The sequence below is a fragment of the Antedon bifida genome, chromosome 2 (assembly GCF_963402885.1).
Source record: "Antedon bifida chromosome 2, ecAntBifi1.1, whole genome shotgun sequence".
In the NCBI taxonomy this organism is placed as follows: Eukaryota; Metazoa; Echinodermata; class Crinoidea; order Comatulida; family Antedonidae; genus Antedon; species Antedon bifida.
The window spans coordinates 18,661,936-18,680,656 of record NC_136227.1 but is presented as its reverse complement, the minus strand read 5'-3'; the positions used below and the strand labels follow the sequence as shown (position 1 = coordinate 18,680,656).

General features: G+C 31.7%; 2 protein-coding genes across 2 annotated transcripts in view; one reads left to right on the top strand and one right to left on the bottom strand.

Annotated features, from left to right (window-relative positions):
• Positions 1–18,721, top strand: part of LOC144835096 (uncharacterized) — a 168,708-nt gene that overhangs the window by 49,740 nt on the left and 100,247 nt on the right. The gene's annotated exons all lie outside the window — the stretch shown is intronic.
• LOC144835123 (uncharacterized) overlaps positions 1–18,721 on the bottom strand; it is a 116,115-nt gene that overhangs the window by 73,676 nt on the left and 23,718 nt on the right. The window contains exons 3-5 of the mRNA XM_078690168.1: positions 14,748–14,860; positions 11,161–11,344; positions 10,899–11,003 (exon numbers count right to left, since the gene is read on the bottom strand). Of these exons, the coding sequence (XP_078546294.1) occupies positions 10,899–11,003; positions 11,161–11,344; positions 14,748–14,860 (402 nt within the window). The remainder of the gene's footprint in view (positions 1–10,898; positions 11,004–11,160; positions 11,345–14,747; positions 14,861–18,721) is intronic.

Here is an 18,721-nt window from a genome sequence, read left to right as displayed (position 1 = left end):
CATAAGCTGTGAAGACATAGCTACAATAATAATATTAAAATGGGATTATTAGATCTGTGAGAGAGGAAGCAGGTTTACACTGTGGGTGGGACAGGCCAGCTGTGTGAACACTGCAACAAATGTAGCCATATATAACTGTATCGAGTATATGCCTAATCACATTGATTGGGTATATAATCTACCACTTAATTTAGGCCTATTCAGACACAAAACACAAAAACTTTTTTTATTTTGTGTTGCAGGTAAAAGTTGCACAGCAATAACCGGATAAATAACGAATTGAATGGGTAGTTTTAACAGTTATTTTTGCACTGCCATTAATAACCGGTTACTAAAAAATTGTCCTGTTTCTGCACCCAAGAAAGGTTAAAGTTTAATTTATTCACACCATTTTTAACTGTTTACAGGAACAGGACCATACAATCTTGAGTATAATACCATCTCCTAATTTCTAAACATATGCCATCCTAGGACTATACTTGATCATATATAATACAGTACTCTAGTAGTATTTTGTCTTGCTCGATTTATGGCACCTCTATTTAACTTAAAACTTTCCTTTTTAATTAATAATGCTTGTATTGTTCACTCTGTTCTTTGTAGAGTGCCATATAAAAGCTTACATAGATAGATAGGCAATATTATTTTTCATAAACAAATCATAAAACTTCCTATCCATAAGTTTATTTTAAAAAATTATATAAAATTATTGCTAAAAAATCATTGTTATTAAGAAATGTACCGATGGGTCAGGAAAAATTACGTTGGTTGGTATCCAAACAGGCATTGTAAATATATAAATTGTTGCATACCATCTTCAACCTGGAGGCTACTAACTCTCATCTAGTACAGGTGTAGGAGGTATTTACTAGACTGACTAAATGTTCAGCAAATGATAAGTATATGGCAATACAAATATCAAATAGCCTAGTAGTAGTGTTCAATTCAGGTGATAATTAATTTTCTGTTTCGCATGAGGAAAATTTTCCTTGATGCATTTGTATTGCCAAATCAATCACTCATATTTTTGCAGTCACCATTGGAAAGTGTCATTTCAATTCAGAACCAAAGATGTCGGTCAACTCTCACAAACAAGTAAAATTTTGTCTACTATTTATAATTCAGGAAGTGTATGTTTTTATGAATTTTTTTATCAAGATTCAAATGAGTAAAAAAAAATAAAAAAATATTATCTTCATGCCTGTGAATTTTAAGCTAAATGATATCAATCATGACTTTCAATAAATACAAACTACAATATGCTAATCAAAGATAAAAATAGACACAATTGCAGTCAAATATCAAAGATTCATTATAATAACATCATATTTAATACAAAAACACCGTCAGAATAATACCCAATGACAACAATGCAAATTAATTTTCCCACAAAGTTGTCAATATTTGGCAGCTGAGGCATCATATATTTATGCGAGAAGAACCCATTCTTTTTATTTATTATGTGTTCAATTTATTTACAAAGAATCAATAAAGAATACATGTTGCCATGGAAAAGGGATTTTTAGTTAAATACAAATTTCTGAAGTACTCTAAATAGGCAGACACAAGCATATGATAATATGCAGTGATATTATATATAAATAGTTGGCCAATATATTTTAGTTCATAGACCATATTAAAAGGTTTAGTAATATTTCCTTGTTTGATTGCTATCATCAATAATTTTTTTAATGTCTACAGAGTAAAAAGAATGTCACAATTGACTGGCTTCCACTATACACTTAAAAATTGGTCTTAATCCTGTATAAATGCAGTAGTCATTCTAGATTGTAACAGATACTTTCATCAAGCAGTTTGATAAAGCATGCATTGTATGATAAATGGAAAACTACGGTTTTGTACTGAACATTAAACTACATTTTCTCAATTCTGAATAGACATATACATCAATTTAAAGCGGAATATGTTGTTATGGATTTAAGAAACTTGGTATTTGCAATTGTTAACAGTAATTCATCTGCTGGCACTTGTATGTAGTTGTACATAAAGAATACAGGTTTATGTCTCTGTATTGGATAGGTGAGGTACTTTTTCTCGCAACACTAGTTCTTCTTCATCCAGAAGACGTTTGTAGGAACAATATTGTCAACTTTACCATTTACACATGGTAACGCAAACCTTACGTGCAGGTTAAAACCTTTATATTGTTTTAGTTATTATTATTAACCTCCAGCAAGTTTTAGCATCAGAGATAATAAGATAATTGTAGAACATTTACAACTGCATTGCACTACAATTTTGTTCTTATTGTTGTAAACAAACAAGGTCATGATATTGTGACAAAAACACCAGAAACAGATTAGACCCTATTGAATAATTGAGAATGATGTAAATAATACATTATATTATAGTCATTGATTAGTACAGGTATCGGCACTTTCAAAAGGTAAATAGAGGAGCTTAGAAAAAGCCTATTAAAACTGTCTAAAAGAGCTCATGAATGGTGGCATTGTATAGCTTACATGGGTTCAACAATGACTAATAAGAGTGGCCATTTATCATTTCTCCAATCATTCTATATAAAGAATTTCTACAAATATTAGCAATAGATGCAGAAGCACTTAATGCATATCTAATTGTGAGACTAAATTGATGGTGTTATAGTTGTTCAGATTGCTTATGTTGCTGTATTTAGAATTTATATCAAACCTGCATGATTATATCCAAGGTGCAATTCGCACTAATAATTTCTTTTAATTTGAAAAATCATACCCCAGACAAAACACACACAAACAGCTGTTCTTTTTGTTCAAAATATGATTCATTTTTTCAAATATGTCCACTTATATTCTTCAAGGTTTTGTTTTAAAAATAAAAGGACCTAATACTAATATAATAGGGGAGAACATTTTAGTAGAGATGGTTTAATAAAGTCTCTAGCTAGGCTTTAAAACTCAGAAACATCTTACACAGTCAAATAGTTATTTTGATTTTTTTTTATAGATTTATAAAAATCTTTTTTGTTCTCTCTACAGCTATTAAATTACCTGTAAAACAAACTATGCAAACTACCAAAGTCAATCTAATGAGCCTAGTGGCATAGCAAGTTTGAGTCAATGCGAAAACAAAATCTCGTTTACTGGTGTTTTTTTTTATATTGACTCTTTTCTTTCTTTATTATACTATTTTGCAGTTCCATGAACAAAATACATTACGAGCATATAATAAAACAATATTTTCAAGTTGATTGAATATACCAGCAACATTATCCTACATATTTATTAACAATTACATCAATTAAATTTGATCCAAGTCAATAAAATCATGTTGTAATTTGACTCCTAAAACATATGTTACTAAAAACATGGATTTCAACCAAAGTGACAATTTTGATATAATTATAACAATGAAAATATTAGCAATAGAAAATCAGAAATTGAATCTATTCATTGCACAAATTAAACAATATTGAACAATTATATGCCCTGAGCTTCCTTCCACTATGTTTTTATTTTCTTTAATAAGCATTCCTAATTATTAAATATCTAATTACATACAGAACAATGAACAACCAAAAACTTGCCTAAAATAATATAATAATTTCTGACAAAGACAGATTCTTTATCAATATTTCTAATCAGTTTCAATGATAAACCAGAAATATGGCAATATGATATTTGATATTATGGACAGAATGAAACCATAAAAGACACAGACTGGTTATGCAGTTGCCAATTAACAGACTAAAGATCAAGTTTCCTCAATGAAATAAAATATGTTTAATTTGATCAGAAAGAAGTACACAGTAGTCTAAACTAATCTTCTAAACTGTTTTGTTGCTTGTTTGGGTGTATTTCTGCTAACTGTATAATTAAATGCCAACAATCAGTCATTAATATCAATCATTATAGCAAAATACATCTCCATCTCCAGGAATAGTCTCTAAGGTTATTTGTAACTGTCCCATCAGGCCAATAGATAAGTTTTTAAGTACTTATCAGTTTTAATACTGGACATCAATGGTTTTTTAACACTCAGGTCCCGTTTCTGCTGCATAAAAATAACCGGTTAAAATCGGTGTGAATAACTCCATTTTCTTGGGAGCAGAAACAGGACAAATCTGTGGTAACCGGTTAAAAGGCAGCGCAAAATAACCGGTTAAAAATGCCCATTCAATTTGGTGTTAGAACACCATTTAACCGGTTATCGCTGGGCAACTTTTAGCTGCAACACAAAATAACTGTTATTTGATTGACAGCTGCTGACCCGAGTCAACAACACGGCAGTAACGTTTGAATTAACCACCAGGACCAATTGCATTTTGGGTAATTCTAATGATTTTTGTCAACGACCATCCATTGATTTAACCGGTTATTTTGGAGCACAAATTGAGCAGAAACGCGGTCTAGTTATTTTTAATCCATTTTAAAATCAACGGTTAATTTGCGTTATGCAGCAGAAACAGACCAATAGGCACCTTGTAAAGATTGTTGTACACTAATTGTCTCATGAAAATTTCTAGTGAAATCAGGCTAGTTACTGGGAAGGTGTACAGGGCTGTCATGGGGCGAACTTGTACTAATTTGAATGCCATGCCATGGTAAAAAAAATAGTAAAATCAAACTTTCTCCTATTATTTACCACCCAACCATGACAATCAATCAGCACACAGGATTAACATTCAGAATAACTCAAACGCTTTCAAATAGAATTAGTTGGAAAGTAAGAAGTAAAAAAAAATTGACGGACAAAATGGAATACTTTAACAGTTCATTCTCTGGTGTTTAAATCAATTTAATGAGAAAAAAAAGTAAAAATGTCATGTAGTTTATTAAAAAAAATATTTAATAGCCAAGAATGTATATCATTACTAATGGTAATTAATACATTCTTTAATAATGGGTGTTTGTTTTATAAAGCCAGAACATTAAACTGCTAATGAGGTATATGTAATCAGTAGCGTGTGTTTGTTTGTTTGTTTGTTAGCAGGATTACTCAAAAAGTAATTACAAGATCTTTACCTAAATGAATATACAGATAGATAGATATGTGGTCAAGGACCATTCCATTATATTTTGGGACCATTTGGGACCATGGTCCCAATTCTGGACCACTTTCTAGTATACTTTTCAGACCTGCTAGTGTTAAAAGATAGGACAGAATTTTTCAAAAGCCGGCGAGCAGTCTTAAAGTAACAAGTAAACTGAATTGCATTTTCTCAAAAACTACTTGTCCAAAAAACTTCATTTTTGTACAAGAGGCAAGAGTTATAATTTGTGATTTGTACTTTTAAAACATAATTTGATTTAATGTGCATGTATTTCTTTTCAAATTCACTCGTTTGATTTTCGCGTTCTATTGTTAGTCAACTGAAGCTATTGTTAATTGAAAGGCTTGTTACATAACTATTACACCAAACTCGCATAAACATGCTTGTAGTGAAATTAGCCTAAATCACAAACAGCATTAAGACACACACAAATATATATACCGGAGAAATCTTATGTAGGAGAATTTTACAGTAGGCGGAGGTATGCACTCTTGGAGTGGCTTTCTAGTTTCAATCATGTTACAATTTTAAGTGCAAAAAGAGAAGAACGTATGTTATGAGTAATAAAATTAAATAAATATAACAGTTGTTAATAAATTAGCAAAATTTATTTCAATCTACAGTGTCCATAAATAATTCAGTAACATTGTAATCTATCAATAAATAAATATTTATAATCACTATTTAATGTGTCATCATTATTTTAATATCATATATATAATATAAGGCGAAAGTGTACGAGGCCAATGGTTCTAAATAAGCCACTATAAAGTGGTATTTAATTGCTGACATTAACCCATGTATGTATACATCAACATTATGATTGTGTCTACGAATGACATATAATAGAAAAAATACGTTCTTACTGTAGCAGTACCACCCAGTAGGCCAAACTCTATTGACAAACTGTAGTGTAAACAGGCTTTGAATTTATTAAAGAGTATTTTGGGGATATAACAATGAATGTTTATGTCAATACACAGGAACTGTTTTCATTGTTGTTAATGCATTTAATAGCTTACACCTTGGCAGATTTGATAAATGAACATCTTGGCTTTCTACTGACAATAGAGCACTTGCAATTACCTTGCTTAATGTCTTTCTAAATACTCGATATTAACAATACCATTCTACACTTGGGAATAAAAGCTTTTAAAGCTTCTTCTGTCACAGGCTAAAAATACTTCTAACAAGATTTTTAATTACTTTAAAATAAGCTTAGTATAAGACCATCTTTTGTTTGTTGCTTTTGCTATGTGTACTTTTTTTAAATCCTTTATTTTCTTAATTATTAAACTACCACATCCATTATAATACAAACATCAATACAACAAATTTAGCTGCTTATTACAACCATGAAGAAATTAGGACATCTAGGATGCTGTTAAAAGCATTGCCAAGCTTGTAGTGGTCATTGACATTTAATTTGCATTTCAGTACTGTATTCTCAAAAGCTCAGCTATGATATGTACCATGTACACTGTCAGTCACGTGTACCACATTTGAGAAGTAAAAGCCCATGAAAACCAGAATAACAAATCGGTTGCTAGACATTTACTTTTTTATTATGACATATGTCAGTAGAACAAATTGATTATTATTGACATTCATTCAATAAACAACAACATTTATTAAATTATTTGTTTGTGTAATTTTTATGTTTAGGAAATTCCTATAAGTATATCATGGCATCTGCAACATTTTTTTAATAAGTCAGCCAATATTGTAAGATTAAAACTCTCGCATAGAAATTTGAATACAATTGACACCTGATTAAATAGCCCCATACTATAGCATTATTATAGGCAACAACTGCAACATTATTACTTAATAATAAAAATGCATGTGAAATTAAAAATAAACAATCTTCAATTCAATGACTATACATTACATCTGTTAGATTAAATCTGTTTGTGACATTCTTTTTATTGGGCGTGTCTGTTTAATTAATCTGTGCAGAACACAAACAATGAGGTAAATAACATGACTGAGGAACAGTGTCTGTTTACTTTTACAGCAGATTTAGCATAAATTAGCTATATATATTTTTTTCACACAACATTTATTATCAGCCAGAATGATGAATGATGAATTTATGTTTTTAATATAATTTGTTATTTTGTTAGCTCAATAAATATCTTTTCAGACAAAATTAGAATTGCTAAAAAAAAAACGGATATATCAATGATACAATAGTGACCATAAACGTTTGTAAAGTGGAGAAAGAAAGAGTTTTGACTAGGTAGACATAGGGCATATTTTGACAAACACATTTTTTAAATTTTTAACAGTAGTTTATCAAATCATTTTCACTGTAAAAACACTAAAGTGAGAGAGTAAACACTTGTTATCCATGCAAGCTGGCATGTATGACACATGCAGTAATTAACAAGACAATTAAACAAATGCTCGATTACTCTTTGAGAAAAACAATGGAAATTTGTCCAAAGAATAGCTAGATGGACAAATCAATAACAACCGATTGGCATCCGACAACTCCATGATACGATACATTAATATTAAACCCTATTGTTCTAACTTACTTGCCTGAAATTGAGATTGTATAGAGCAATTGTTATAGTTGATATGATCAATGTCAGACTATTAGCATGTGAGAGACAGGAAAAAAGTGCATCCTAATTATAGGTGCTTCCATAGGATAATTATACTACAATATTATTCATAATTTAGATTACAGGGTGATTACATGGTTTACATACTAAGTATAATTCTACCTCCAAACTTTGCCTTGTATTATTGTTAAAATTGATATAACCATTGTACAAGTCGATCCATGAAAACAGTGGAACTTTCAAACATAACAGGACGCATTATTATGGAGGGCGTGCATATATCATGAATATTCATGATGCATGTCTGAGCTCATGACATCATACTTGCAAAACACATTGTCTGATCTGATGCATGTTCGCAGTGCAGATCGGAGTTACTGTACTCTTTTTCTCTCGATGGTGTTCTTAAACACACTAGACCTGCAATTGTTGACGTTTTTTAAAAATACTGCATATATATAACTTTAAAAACATTAAACCAGGTCATTTCTTGAATTAAATGTGTGTTCTATTGAGGTTAATTATGATAAAAAGAGAAAAACAATGCACTACCCGATTGATTAGTAGCTCACGTCATATTCGCTCGTAGATGTTTCTAGGCCTAGTTGAGCTTAGTTTTGTAGGCCTAGCTGGTAAAGGCCTAGCCTGACGTTATCGCGATGCTGAAATTAATTGTCTTTCCTTTTTTGGCAGAATCCGTTAATATGTAGGCCTAGCTATGATATAATTAAACCTGTATAATCACAATTGATTCTAAGGTTATGAGTTTTAGTTAATTCATACATTGCTGGATGTCAACAAAAAAAATATTTCAGAAACATTAAAGCAACATTTATATATACCGTATGTTTTAATTTTTATTTATTTTGTTTTTGCATTAGAAGTTCCAAAGATTTTCTCATGTATAATATATAGCGAATAATTCATGTTATGGCTGAAAGTACAATGTTAGACTAACATGTCATTTTAGTGGCAAATTCTTAATCAATTTCATTTACACTCAAATTTTAATACTATACGTACACAGTAGGTGTGGCTACATGGTTGGTGAGTTTTTGCAGCAGCTACCCTAGAGACGACGCGACGAGAGATCATTTTTGATTACCGCATTAAAACTATTTCCAGGGTTTTCCATCACATCATGAATATTCACAAGGAATAACCTGGTTTAATGTTTTAAAAGTAATATATATGCATTATTTTTACAAAACGTCAAACATTGTAGGGAATGGGTCTTTAAACTATCCAACATTGCAAATTTCAATTGTGTGCATGGTCTAACTATATAGGCTCAGATTTTTGCAGTATTGAAGTATTTTCAACAAGTACAATGGCCACTTTATTTTGGCTTATATGGGTATATGGGAAAATAATTTTTATATTTGTTTTGGTTTCTCCCGTTATTAAAAGCTTTCTAGGCACAAGACTGTCGACTATTGTACCTACTTATTTCATCATTCAATACAATACATCAATACTTTTTTAACTGAAGTAATCTTTTAATTTTACTCGAAAATTTAAGCAAATCACAGCAAATCTTTTTTGCCATTTGTATCTTCATTCATTGCTTTAAAACTGTGCTTTATAAAGCAAAGCAAGGAAATTATACTTTATTGGAAATAACCCACTCACTAATCATAGGCAATAAAATAATTTTATTTACATTTACACTTTTTTAAAACAATATAAGGGGTCCTCAAATTAAATAAATGCGTTCATGTTTACTATTTTTAAACAAAGAGAAGGAATCGGATTGAGGAGTTCAAGGAGAAAGGAAAACAAAGTCTGTGTGTTCTTAACTGTATTCCTTTCTCTAGGGTGACTCTTACCAAGGCAGCTGAAATTCACATTCAAACATAATACAATCAATTTATAAAAATACATTTTTTATACTAGGTCATGTTGAGTCATAAATAAATAAGCATAAAGGAAATACCTATGTCAATACCTAAAGTATTATTTTATTGTTTTATCAGTTTAGAATAACTGTTAGAACATATTTGAAAGCAAAATTAAAAAGCTACAAATATTGTCCGTGTGTATATTATCAAAATCATGTATATATTAGTTTTGTTCAAATACAATTGATCATCAACAATAGTACAGATCTCAACCTGTCCATGGAACAGTAGTGCTGACATTAGTTCCTAGTTTTCATAGAGCTTTATTAAAATACTTAAGGTGAACACTTTGTATCCAACTACCTGCATGCTGATAAATTCTTGCAATACCTTAATATACACCCCGGGTGAACAAACAAGTCGCACATTTCAACATTAAGGCTACAAATAAGCGTGCGTTACCAATGGGACTCATTAGATCAGTAAACATAGTTTAAGACTATAGATGGCAGCACACTAGTTTGACAAAAAAAGTGTGATGTTTCTAATTATGTCCATATCTGGGCCCATCACATTTATTTGTCACATAAAGTTTGATAGTGTAGACAAAGCTTTACCTAGCAAGTGTCACAAATTTATGACATTTATATTTACAAACCAATGTAAACAAACAATAATCTCTATACAACATAATGACTTGCTCAACAATTTACTAATGATGATTTAAAATTTTCTCTGTGATCATAGCAAATTGTTTGTGGAAAGTAAAGCAAAAAGTCACTGTACTGCAAGTTTACGTGACAGTATTTTGTACTGTTGTAACATTTAAGACGTTCAATACGAGAACAGTAATACTAGGACAACGGCAGTAAATAGGGTTCGATTTTTTGTTTGTTTTTGTTTCATTCTAACACAGAAGTAATTACTTGTGCCACAATTGGATCAAGACATGATCTGTGATAAACCATCAACATCAATGCAGAAAATACATATACAAAACAAAAACACCATAGTACTAACAAGTCAGTCACACAATAAAAAGAATAACATTAAGTATATATAAAGATAAACAATTTTACAAATACAAATACCTTTATTCATCAGATCACAAATCACAATAAATTAATAGATTCAAGAAAATGATGAAATGGGATCTCAGGAAAACAGGTTTGTATGATAAGAGACCCCAGATTACCTAATTATTTAAAAATTGGTTTACAAAATAATAGTTCAACAGTAAAAAAGATAATAAGGGGAGAAGACCAAAAAATAGACAAGCAAATTAAAAAAAAAAAATAGACACTATGGCAATCAAGATCACAGATAAATACTCTACGTCCATTTAAAACACTATTTCCCAAAAAATCTTATTGTGATGAGTGTTAAAGCCTAAACTTTTCATTTTGGTAACCACAGCGTCTTGCTAACGATTGTTACTGTCCAGTAGAATAACTAGATAAAAATAAATGTTACCTGCAGTAAGTTAATGAGTGGTTGTATTGCACCTTGCTTAATAAGAATCTCTCGAAATTCTGGTCCCTCACATGCAATGTTCCCTAAAGCCCAGCTACATTGATCCTAAATACAAATAAAATGGTAGAAACATCATTTTCATTTAATATCACTTAGAAAAATAATAATAATATACAATATGTGTGTGTATACTGTATCTGTACAGTTGAACAAAAGTAAAACTAATACTAAGAAGAAGTTAAAGAAAAAACTGTTAGCATACCTGCAGTGGTGCACTGTGTCCCTGAAGATATACAATGAGGTAAGGGGAAGCATGCTTAAGAGCTAGCATAGCATGGTCTGTTTTACCAGCAGCAATGTTTGTCATACACCATGACGCTTCTAGTTGTAAGCCTGGGTTGTTGCATGTTAGTAAACTAATTAGGCTTTGAAAAGCACCATCAATACTGATAATAAATAAATTTGTAGTCGTTTATAATAATGATAATAATAATAATAATATCAAACATTTATAAAGCGCTCTTTACCGGAGTCTCACAGCGCAACATGAAAAGAATAACTATTGAAATAGGCGAGTTTTCAGCAGAGATCGGAATTGAAAAGAGTGCAATGGGTGTGCAAAGAAGTTGGTTCCAGATCGCTGGTGCTTGAGAAACAAAGGCATGGATTTAAGGTTGGATTTAAGGTTGGTTCTAGGTAGTGTTAACATAAGAGGATCCTTTTCAGACCTCTGTGTAGTGGGACATATGGTTTAGTTTGTGAAGATAATGTGGAGCAGTGCCATAAAGGTTGCAATCTTTGTACTGTATACTGTTTATAAAGTGGACATTCATCTTCAGTGCATTATTTCTTCTTTTTTCTTTGATTATTGATGCATTATTTGTGTTCCCTACACCAAAATTGTCAAAAACTGTGGAACTGATTGGTATAATTAGAAATGCGTTAAAATCCCACATTAGGGATGAGAATATTTAATGTTAACATCGATTTTTGTGTTCACTGGATATAGGTAGGCATACATGAAGATACCAAAAAATGTACATAGTGTAGACCTCTCATATCCCATGACTGAATTTTGTTGCTTGTAACCCGTTTTTCCCTTCACTACTTCAATGCTCAAATTTGTGGCCATGTCAAGAACTTAATCACAAGATGTTGAGGTGTCTCCTGATTTTGTTAATCTTCCTCTGGCCAACAGAATAGACCACTTTCATTAGTCTAGTGTGCAAGGCTATTAAACAACTTGATAGCCTTGGTCTGTGTCCCTTCTTGGTGACATTTTCCTTGAAGTTGTCTTTTCTATAAATATATTGGGTTGGATGGAACAACTCGGTCACAATGTACTTCATCGGAGTGAAAATCTAAATTCTTGAACTATGATCTAATCGGATACTATAAAGGATATTACGTTTATAATTTAAAGTCCCTTTCTTTTTTATGCAAAAAATAAAGAATACTAAAATCAAACATTTAAAGTTATTTTGTAGTTTTAGGTTATTTAAAAAATAATGATTTAGCTTATAAAAAAATAAAAAACAGTAAATCAAATACAAACCCATTGAATATTGACAATGGACTTCCAGTTTACTACTCTTTTTTTAAATTATGATTTTATTAGGTTAAATAATTGTTCGTTTCCATAAATTTTTTTGTCAAAGTCAATAACTATTGTGACATTAAAATGGCTTATTCAATAATAAAAACAAGCATGAATGTGCGATACTCGGGGTACAGCAAAAGAAGCTGTAATGACGTCATAAGACGGGATGTAACGACACGAGACGTCATATCACTGCATCCGGTTTCAAATTTAAAAATCCGGCTCTATAGCTTTGAGGACATGTCCCTGTAGTATACCCATGCCAAATCCCAGCTCAATACTACAACGAATAAGGGAGGGGTAGTACTTTATAAATTACACTTTTTTCGGTTGGTACCAAAATCCATAGTTGCTTTTGAAGCGGAGTTATAGCCCTTTGAAAAACATTTTAAAAAATCCCATGTACGAAATTCCTGAAAACACCCCTATGAAAAATAATGGTATCTCTTGAATTCAATAATTGATTTACGTAAATTTTTGTTTTACATTAGAGCAAGATTAGTAGAAAAAGATTTCACAAAAACAATTAACAAATTATTTTTCGGTGCCATATCTAAAAAAGGGCAAAAATCACACACCTGTTACCATGGCAACCATTAATTTTTTTTTTAATATTTCAGTTTTGTTATATTTACCTACAGTGTGATTAATTACCAAAGTATGAAGAAAATCCGTTTTTTGGCATTTGGCCACTTGTTAATGAAATAGGTTGATATTTGTAGTCAACCGCTCTTAAATGTCTTTCTTACTTTAAAATTCTTATAAAGGTGCATTTTATACTGTAAATCATTTTTAAATCTTTGCCCTCTTTTATGTTTTGTATCACTAACAATTATATTTGTTAGTGTTCTTGAGACCAGATTCAGTTGGAAATCTTTGCCCTGTTTTATGTTTTGTATCTTTAACAATTATATATTTTAGTGTTTCTTTAAACCAGATTCAGCTGAATGGATCCCCTTTATCAATGATCATTAAATTAATTTCCACACAAAAAAATTAGCTATGCATCTCATTTCATAAGCAACACATTATAATAACAGTAGTAAAAACAAAGTACTGGGACCTTTACTATTTATTTTATACTAAATTCACTTCCTGAATTTTTATTATGTAAATGTGTGATGTATGCAGATGATACAACACTCTTATGTAGTTCATCTGACCCTTTAATACTTCAGAATCAACTCAATATCAATCTAAACAAAATTATAGAATGGTTTGACCATAATCAACTCACACTAAATCTTAATAAGACCAAGCTTATGGTTTTCAGCACAAATCAGAAAACGGCAACATTTAAGAATATAACTTTACTTCATAATAACGAAACTATTGAAAGAGTTGATTCTTTTAAGTATTTAGGTGTCATTTTTGATCCTCAACTAAATTGGAAGGAACATATAGACAAAATGTCTTGTAAAATAGCTAAACGTATCGGTGTGATTCGTCGTATTAAGATGTATCTTCCTATGTATACTTTAAAAATGTTAGCAAATGCTTTAATTATTCCATTATTTGATTATTGTTGCTGTGTTTGGTCCAATTGTAACATAAGTTTTTCAGATTCTCTTCAGGTTTTAATCAACAGATTAGGTAGAATATTGTTATCAGTAGACATGTATACCCCTATTAATGATATCTTAAGTACTCTTGGATGGAGTAGACTTGCAGAAAAATGGAATGAAAATATTCTTATAATGCTATTTAAATGTTTAAAAGAAATAGCTCCAAGATACTTAACAATATTATTTCAATTTACTGTAGATAACCATAATAAATGCACTCGCTCCCAAAGTAATAATGATTTATCTATTCCGTTATGGAATAACTCTCAGGGTAAAAGAACTTTTGTTTATAGATCAACTAAATTATGGAATTCTCTACCAAATAACATAAAATCAGAACTCCATAATATGTCTTTGGCAACTTTTAAATCTTCACTATAGAAATCATCATGTATTAACTTTTTGCCTTCACAATTGTAAATAGTTTTATATCTGTTTTCTTTCTTTTTGTTTTTCTTTTATATTTTTATTTTTGTTGTAAATATGTTTACTGAACCACTTTGGAAATCAGTACATTTGTATTGAAAGTGTATTTCAGTTTAAAGAAAGAACAAATAAATAAACTATTTAAAAATTGTTCAGGCATTTAAAGCCCACTTCCCTCAGGACAGATAGAGGGCTCACTATTAAGTTTCCTTATTGTCATCACAAAAAGCTATCAATAAATTGTTTTAGTTTTAATACCTTAAGAATGCATCAATGTTTGCCAAATCTTCAGCAAATGCTTTCTTTAGTTGTTTAAGTAATTCAAGATGATCACTGCCAATTACTTGAATGTCCAGTCCAATACTTCCTACCTGTAAAAGTATACTAATTATATTAATAGGTTTAATTATGCAAACACTTCTGTTTTTCTGTTGCCAGAGACTCCCGCATTTAGACTGAAATTTGATGTTCTAAAAATGTTTTTTTCTGCAATAAAATAAAACAAAAAAGTTCAAATACGAAATTTAAGCCATTGTATTGCCATTTACAGTCTTTTTTTTTCCAAACATCGCCACCATGACTGCTTATTACATGTTCCTTGACCCTAGAGGGCAGTGTTGAATATGGACATCATTTAGAAATTTTGATTCCAAGGACGGCATTTATCAATATATGCCTAAATTTTTGTTTAAGCTAAAATATTTAAGAAGTGCATAAGCAATAACTTAAGCTTAGTTATCAAACCGCCTTAGCAGAAAAATTGGGTAAAATTTACTTTGCGCATGCGAGCAGAAAGTTATGTCTTAAGACGAAAAATCCTCTTACGCATGCACATTAGCTTTTTCTTCTTACCAACGCATGTTCAATTATGAACAAAATGGATAAGTTTAGGCTTAGAGTTAGCCAAGTTCAACCGGACATGATAGCGATAAACCACATATTATTATTGTTTATGTCCGAGAAACTATCCATTTTAAAATATGGTTCATCTACATGACGACCACTATGAAAGTATTTGGCTGTATTTGGCATAAGACCCAAACTTCTGCCCAGATCAATTTCGACAATCACGGTTTCAACATGTGTGAACATATTTGAAAAATTTGAATACCATGCGTCAAAAACACCCTGATGAAAAGTAGACATGTTTTGCAACATTTTCACAATTTGTTGACGTTTTTAAAGTGCTCGTAGAACGCCATTTCAAGTTTGGAAAATGAATTAATCAAAATGGAAGTTAGCGATGTTTTAATCCAATGGATTGAATCCTTTCTATGTCAAAGATTGCAAAGGGTGAAGATAGGAGAATGTCTTTCAACATGGCTTCCCTCGTGGCTCGGCCCTGTCCTATTCATTATCTTCATCAACTAATCTTGCAATTACCAAATACATGGATGATACCACTGTTTCTGAAAGGATCACAAAGCGACAACCGAACGAGCTCCAAACTGTGACGGATGAGATTCATAGTTGGTCGACTGTCAATAGTATGAAAATTAACAAAAAGAAAACTACAGAGGATGATTGTCAGTTGCAAGCGCAATAAATCCCTTTTACCTGCTTTAACAATTAGCGATTACCCTGTTGAAAGAGTTACTCAAACCAAATTGTTAGGAGTGGTCATCCAAGATCTTAGTTGACAAGGTCACATTAATAGCATTCTGATGAAATGTAATTGTAGACTTTTCTTCTTAAAACTATAGCGTTGTGGACTTGATGAAAGTGCTTTGCGTCATTTCTACTGCACTATTAGGGAGGTTTTGCAACCTTACGAATACGATAACGAAAACGTCACACATTTGTGAAACTTTTGAGCTGATCCCCATTTCATATTCGTAAAGCGTATTCGTGTTGACAAATATCACCAGTCATATTCGTAACTACAAAACGAGTATAGTTTTTGATCTATTTTGCACATTTTGCATTTGATTCAGGAATGATTCATGATTATAATATAATTATACTTTTATTGAAACTAATTTACTAAAGTAATTTACTAAAATGCCAGGTCAATTTTGATAAATAGCAGTTTTTAAAGTCCTCACTCGCTTTGATGTTACGCTAGGCCTAGGCAGCCAAGCACCAAGCAACACGTGCCTGCGCTTCGCTCAAATTTACTGCAGTCATATTTTGGACAGCGCCCTCAATATTTCGTTGCCATGCGAAACAGATTTTTAAACGAATACGTGTGCGTGACGTATCCGTTTTCGTTATTGTATTCGTAAGATTGCGAAACCTCCCTATTATCCATTGTGGTTCACTGGACAAACTCTTGAACAACAAAATAATTTAGAAAGAATCCAAAAACGAGCAGTATTATTCCTGATGTACCATATGACACTGCTTTGATCTCACTTGGTTTAATTACTCTATGTAAGAAATACTTGGACTAAGTTTTCCCATATGATGGAGATATGGAATTCCACAAATCAAACATATGCAAACTAGAAGGGCACTCGGAGAGTTGCAACCTCCGAAATAAAAAGAGAAAAAGGATCAAGAATCGTGATAAAGATCCGTCTTGTAGTTTTGACGTAAATTAGTAAAAATAATGAAAGTGGTACAGAATTGTGATCCTGGTACAGATTGCCTCATATGTATATATACTGGTTAAATGTAGTAAAGATCCGTCTTGTAGTTTTGACATATGGCCTAAGTAAAATAATAATAATAATAAGTGGTCCAGAATTGGGGATCCGAAATGCCTCCAACATGTAATGAATTGTTCCTGAACACATATCTATCTGTGGTTTCAATTTGGAAAGATCTGCCAATAACTTGTTGAGTAATGCTGCTAACTAACAAATGTAGAAACAAACAAACACACACACGCGATCAACCACACAACCTCTCACCATTCTGGAGGAGATGGTAAGCTGAAATATGCAAATTAAGGGTAAAAAAATAGGGAACCTGGTTCTATAGCATCTATTTACAGGGCCTGGATTCTTCATTATAGTTCAGTTGTTAATGTCTAAGGAAGGACATACAGGAAGATTGAGATGGCCAGATAGCCAATTTTCATTTTTATTTTTGCTCTCCAAATAATGTTTAGCTTTGCGACAGCAATGGTTGGTTATGGCGCTCTTGCAATTACTTCTGTTCTTGAGCCCTCTTCTTTGATGGTCGAACCAAGATATTCACTGTCTGAAGCTCATGCCCGGTGACTTTGATCTTGATTGAGTTTGGCCTTTCACTATTGGTCATGATCTTTGTGTATTCGGAACTAAATTCTATGCCACAACTGGAGGATGATACTGTCCAGGTTCATCGTCAGGGAAAGTTCTTCTTCACTGCTGTCTAACTCTATCAATGTTATCTGTAAAACGGAACTGACATTCACTCAGAAAATGGTGTTCCCTGGTGTTTTGCAAGAGGTTCATTCATAATGAATTTGAAGAAAATATTAAAGAGTGTAGGCGAACGTAGATAACCTTGGGTAAGCTGATGTATGAAACCATTCACCAACATTTCCCTGAACCAGTACTATGTTGCTAACCTTGGCACAACTGCTTAATGGTGTGGATCCGCTTCAGTCTCATGTTATATTTGTTCATTGTTGCCCATAGTGCCACATGCCAAACTCTGTCAAAGGTTTTCTTCCATCTAAAAAAGACTCAACCTTCTACTGCGATCAGTAAGTGTAATAGATGAACTTAGTTGGAAGTATATCTCTGAAATCAAGAAGGAGCTGTTTGGGCCTACTCATAGTGCCAACGCATCAATTCCCCCACTCCAGTGGTCGGTGTCAACTTGAATCCAAAAGAATGGGATATGTTCAAGCTAAGGATCATCTTGAACCCTCCCAGCGGATATACAGTACCATCAGCTCCAGATTCTCTTTTGAAGGTTATTCAATGCGATTGCAAACTTACTGCAATACAAGAAACTTTAAGATGTTATGTCAAGTCATAATCTTTTGGTATGCCTAATAGTTTATACATAAAGCTGGTCTGATTATAATGTTTCACTGAAATGCATTTTTTGCCAGGTGTGTTATAACCAATTTCAATGTTTTTACTAAGCTGATTAAAACTACGTATGTGATCTGATTGATATGCAATTTAGACTAAAACAATCATAAAGATCTTAGCTTTACAATTGTAGGCCTACGAAGAACAAATTAATAGCAAAGGATCTGGCAGTTTGGCAATCAAAGTGTTAAGAACTATATAACTTTCTTTTTTTTTTTTTTTTGATGAAGTTTCTTTTTTTCTAAGCCTAAAAAGTAT